We start from the raw sequence: 6,000 nt of genomic DNA, 5'->3' as shown, positions 1-6,000 counted from the left end.
AAGGAAACTATTACCTTGAGCTGAGTTTGGATTAGCAGAGAATGGATGAGGATACTTGGTTTGCATGTCTTCTTCTTCTTCCCAAGTAGCTCCCTCAACGGACTGATTCCGCCAAAGAACTTTGACTAGAGGAACTTCTTTGTTCCTTAGTCTGCAAATCTGATAGTCAAGGATTTTGACTGGGATTTCTTCATGAGAGAGGTTGTTCTGAATATCTATGCTCTCAATAGGGACTACGACTGATGGGCCACCTATTCATTTCTTTAGAAAGGAGACATTAAACACTGGATGTACTGAAGATAAATCTGAAGGTAACTCAAGCTCATAAGCTACCTTTCCAAAATGGCTGAGAATTCGATAAGGACCAACATATCGGGGACTGAGTTTCCCTTTCTTTCCAAAATGCTTCACTCCTTTCATAAGAGAGATCTTTAATTACACATAGTCACTAATCTCGAACTCGAGATCCTTTCTGTGCACATCTGCGTACGATTTCTATCAGCTTTGAGCTGTCTTAAGCCTTTCCCTGATCAACTGGACCTTCTCTAAGGTATCAAACACCAAGCCAGCCCCTACTACTGCAGCCTCACCCACTTTAAACCAACCAATGGGAGATCTACACCTCTTCCCATATAGCACCTCAAACGGAGCCATCTGAATACTGGAGTGATAGCTGTTGTTATATGAGAACTCAATCAAAGGCAAGTGGTCATCCCAACTACCGTTAAAGTCTATCGCACATGATCGCAGCATATATTTAGAGATCTAAATGGTCCTTTCTTCTTGACCATCTGTCTGAGAATGAAAGGTTGTACTGAGATGAACTCGGGTACCAAGACCCTTTTGGAATGCTTTCCAAAAATGAGACGTGAACTAGGTACCTCTATTTGAGATAATAGACAACGGAACACCATGTAATCTGACCAACTCCCTGATATAGAGTTTGGTGTAATCTTCAGCTGAATAGGAGGAATGAACTGGAAGGAAATGAGATGATTTGCTCATCCTGTCTACAATGACCCAAACTTAACCATGCTGACGGCGAGTAAGAGGGAAGCCCATCATGAAGTCCATGTTCTCTTCTTCCCATTTACAGGTGGCAATACTAAACTCCTGCATGGACCCACTAGGCTTCTGATGCTCAATCTTAACCTGCTGACATATTGAGCACTTAGCCACAAACTCTGCAATGTCTCTTTTCATCCCACTTCAATAAATCTCCCACAAATCACGGTACATCTTCGTGGCCCCTGGATGAATAGAATAACACACACCATGCTCTTCTGCAAGAATTCGCTACCTCAAGTCATCTACACCTGGAACACACAGATAATTCTGACAACAAAAACACCATCTCCTCCTTGGGAGAAACCTCTACCTTCTAAATTCTGACTGATTCCTTCAACTGCACTAGACTAGGATCTCTATCCTACTTTTCCTTCACTTTGGAAATTAGGGATGATTCTGAGCTACTCTTTACCAATATACTACCTTCTGCTGAATCGACTAAACGAACACCTAGTTGGGTTAGCTGATGAACTTCCTGGGCTAACTTCTTCTTACTGTTCTTAACATGGGCAGCACTACCCATGGACATTCTACTGAGAGCATCAGCCACTACATTGGCTTTGCTCGGATGATACAGAACACTCATGTCATAGTCTTTCAAAAATTCCAACCACCTTCTCTGATGGAGGTTGAGGTTTTTCTGAGAGAACATATACTGCAGGCTCTTATGATCAGTGAACACATCAACGTGCACACCATACAAGTAATGCCTCTAAATCTTTAAGGCAAAAACTACTACTGCTAACTCACGATCATGAGTAGGATAGTTCTTCTCATGGGGCTTAAGTTTTCTAGAAGAATAGGCTATGACCTTACCTCTCTGCATAAGAACACAATCCAATTTGACTCTGGAAGCATCATAGTACACAACAAAACCGTCTGAACCATCTAGTAGGGTCAAAACTGGAGTTATAGTGAGTCGAGTCTTCAACTCCTAAAAACTCTTCTTATAAGGATCTGACCACTGGAACTTGACTTTCTTTTGAGTCAATCTAGACATAGGGGATGCAATAGATAAAAATCCCTCAATAAACCATCTGTAATAGCAATCAAAACCCAAGAAACTCCTAATATCTAATAGAGAGATGGGTCTATCCAGTTTCTCACTGCCTTGGTCTTTTGGGGATCAACTCTAATGCTATCACCAGAAATTATATGGCCAAGGAATGCTACTGACTTTAGCAAAAATTCGTACTAACTAAATTTGGCAAATAACTGATGGTTTCTGAGAGTTTGCAATACTATTATGAGATGGTCTACATAATCGTGTTCACTACGGGAGTAAACAAGAATTTCATCTATGAAGACTATGATGAACGTGTCCAAGTACTGCTTGAACACACGGTCCATCAAGTCCATGAAGGCTGCTGGGGCATTGGTAAGACCAAAGGACATGATTAAAAATTTGAAGTAACCATACCGAGTTTGAAAAGCTATTTTTGGGATGTCACTTTCTTTGACTCTGAGCTGATGATAGCCTGATCTGAGGTCTATCTTAGAGAAATAACTGGTACCTTGAAGTTGATCAAATAAGTCATCAATTCTGGGGAATGGATACTTGTTCTTGACTGTAACTTTATTTAACTGACGGTAATTTAAGCACATTTTGAGAGAACTATCTTTATTACAAACGAATAACACTGGTGCACCCCACAGGGACATACTGGGTTAGATTAATCCATTATCTAAGAGATCTTTTAACTGTTCCTTTAATTCTCTGAGTTTTGCAGGAGCCATTCTATATAGCGGGATAGAAATGGGCTGAGTATCTAGGAGAAGATCAATTCCAAAATTAATTTCCCTTTCGGGAGGAACTCCGGGAAGATCTTTCGGGAAATAATCTGGGAATTCACATACTACTAATATTGATTCAAGAGCAGTGGTTTCTAAACTAGAGTCCTGAACTCGAACGAGATAGTAGATACATCTCGTAGATATCATCTTTTTAGCCTGGAGGTAAGAAATAAGTTGACCCCTAAGTGCTGAAGTACTACCCTTCCACTCTAGGACGGGCTCATTTGAAAACTGAAACTGGACAACTCTGTTTCCGCAGTAAACTAAGGTATAGCAGGAATAAATCCAATCCATGCCGAGAATAACATCGAAATCAATCATCTTTAATTCTACTAAATCAGCTGAAGTGACTTTTTGAGATATCATAATCAGATAGTTCCTGTATATCCATCGGGATATGATAGATTTACCTATTGGGGTAGAAACTGAAAGGGTTCTACTAGAATTTTGGGACTGACTCCAAAATCAACAACTATATATGGAGTAACAAAAGACAAAGAGGCTCCTGAATTTAGCAAAGTATAAACATGCAAATGAAAAACTTGTAATGTACCAGTGACCACATCAGGAGAACTTTCCTAATCTTGTCGGGACTGAATAGCATAGAGTCTATTCGAGCGCTGCCTACTGGTGGCACTGGAAGAGGCACCCTGCTAATTCGAAAGATCAAACTGAGCTGGGGGACATTTATGCCGACTCTATGAACCAACCTGAGGACACTGTCTGACCCTATGGCCTAGCTTGCCACATCCTAAACACACATTGTTGCCAGCTCTGTAGATACCCTAGTGGTTTCTGCTACACTTCTGGCAAAGGGGATTGGTTTAGGCACTGCTAACACTGCCCTGGGGTTTAGAGCCTGATGCCCTGTCGCGATTGCCATCTTTGAATTTTGGCACTGGAGCACTGGCTGAGGAAGGAGCTATAACAGAGGATTTTAGGTGGAACTGAGAATGATTCCCACCCTCTGACTTAGGCTGAGCGAAATTGAAACTACCTATTCTCGCTTTCTTATTCTCTCTCTCCTTCTCATTATTCTTGGCCTTCTCTATCTGCTGAGTATGGACCATGAGCCTGGTTATGTCCATGTCCTTAATAAGCATTGCGGTCCAACACTACTTGACCACGCTGCTAGACACTCCTGACACAAACTTACTCATCTTCGCACTACTATCTGCTATAACATATGGGGCATATCTGGCTAACTGAGTAAACTTGAGAGAATACTCTTTCACTGTCATATTTCCCTAATTCAGGTTTATAAACTCCAAAACCTTTGCTTCCCTTAACTCTAGCGGAAAGAACCTATCCAGAAAAGCAACTACAAACTCCTCCCATTCTATGGACCCTGCATCTGCAGACCTCTCTGCCTTTCAATATTTGAACCATGAGTGAACCATATCCTGTAACTGATATGCGGCCAACTCAGCGCTATTAACAGCAGTCACCCCCATGATATTGGTGACCTTCTGCACCTGATCAAGAAATTCTTGAGGGTCCTCATCTGACTTAGACCCGGTAAATGATGGAGGGTTCATTCGGGTGAAGTCCCAACTCCTAGCGGCAGCAGTATTAACCATTGGGTTGGTCGGAACCACAGTTGGACGTTCATTCTAGGTTGCCATAGAATGATCTAGGGTGGTGAAGGCTGCTCTGAACTTCGCGTGGGAGACATGCTCGCCCAAAGGATCTGGATTGATGGGCTGAGGAGTTGTCTGATCTCCCGTTCCTCTTCCTGAGTCCTCTTTGGAGGCATATTCTGTAAATGGATGAGAATCTAGGATTATAAAAGGAGTATAAATGGATCTCATGCCCACTCTCACGACATAAATACTGAAAGAAGGGAAACTTTTCCTAAAATATCTTGTAGCCTTTTGTCCATAAGTGTGGCATGCAACACACCCACGCACTAAACTCTACTAGATGTGACTTTCAGACTTCCTAGGACTCTGTTGAACCTTAGGCTCAAATACCAAGTTTGTAACACCCCGAGTTTGTACCCTGGACACTACACGATGCTCATAATCCTGAAGGACCATAAGCTAACCCATGACTGGTACCTGCTGTAATAAATGTGTAATAAATACTATAAATATACAAAAATATGAGGAAACTTTCCATAGGGTTCAATACTGTAAATAATACTAAATATGGTATCACAATACCAAAACTGAACATCAATACTGAAAAATTGAACAACTGTCTGAAAATACTCTAGTTTGAAAAAGCCTTACTGTCTGAACTGTGGAGTTGATGGGACAAGACCCCAACTAACTCCATCTACTAAAATAAATCTGAAGTAATATAAATAATAAGCATGTCCTCAAACTATAAGGACTTACCACTACTCTGAAAGCTGAGAATCTAAATGGCTAAGGGTGCTCTGGAGCCCATGCGTCTGAACCTATGATATAAGACATTATAGTGTAAAGAAAAGCATATGTCAGTACTTTGAATATACTGGTATTCTCAATGAGGTAGGCTGATATGCATGGGTTCATATGCATGAGCAATAATAACTGAATAACATGAGTATGACTGAGTAAGAGTACATGCATGAATACATAGACTGTAACTGAGAGCATGCTAATACTGAGTACTAAATCGGAATACTGATAATCGATATCAGGGTTTATGAATACTATATTACTGATTATCTAACTGACTGTATCTGACAATTCTGGGTACTGTGGAACCATACTAATTTCCGTACTAAGTTGAGTGACTATGTCTGATAGTCGTGAATCTATAGAACTAAACTGAGTTATATTCTGAGATTGAGACTAGATCTGAAACTGTGGGAGGTAATCATCTAACCAACATGTAACCCTAGTAGGAAGGGTGTCAATGTCGTGCCACGGGCAAGGACAAGCTGTTAGTTAACCCTCTCTGACAGAAAGCTCTTACGTCAACCCTTGCTGGCAAGATAACTCAAATAAGAAGTATCAACCCTCATAATGTCTGGCAGGAAGATACCTCAACCTATGCTGGCTATATAGTTCTATAACGCAGGGATTGCTACTAAGGGTCAAACCCTCTACTGACAGGAATGCCCCCATCCCTGAGTTAACTCGGTGCTGAATCTTACTCTCAACTGTATAGACACTGAACTGATTTCTAGTCTGTACTAGGATAGAC

General features: G+C 41.1%; 1 protein-coding gene across 1 annotated transcript in view; it reads right to left on the bottom strand.

Annotated features, from left to right (window-relative positions):
* Window positions 1-4,929: 4,929 nt before the first annotated feature.
* Window positions 4,930-6,000, bottom strand: part of LOC107838807 (DEAD-box ATP-dependent RNA helicase 3, chloroplastic) — a 39,289-nt gene continuing 38,218 nt past the window's right edge. Inside the window, exon 10 of the mRNA XM_047395380.1 lies at window positions 4,930-5,266. Within this exon, the coding sequence (XP_047251336.1) occupies window positions 5,227-5,266 (40 nt within the window). The 3' untranslated portion in view covers window positions 4,930-5,226. The remainder of the gene's footprint in view (window positions 5,267-6,000) is intronic.

This window comes from Capsicum annuum, chromosome 8, assembly GCF_002878395.1.
Source record: "Capsicum annuum cultivar UCD-10X-F1 chromosome 8, UCD10Xv1.1, whole genome shotgun sequence".
Lineage (NCBI taxonomy): Eukaryota > Viridiplantae > Streptophyta > Magnoliopsida > Solanales > Solanaceae > Capsicum > Capsicum annuum.
The sequence above is the reverse complement of the archived record's forward strand: the minus strand, read 5'-3'. Positions and strand labels throughout refer to the sequence as shown.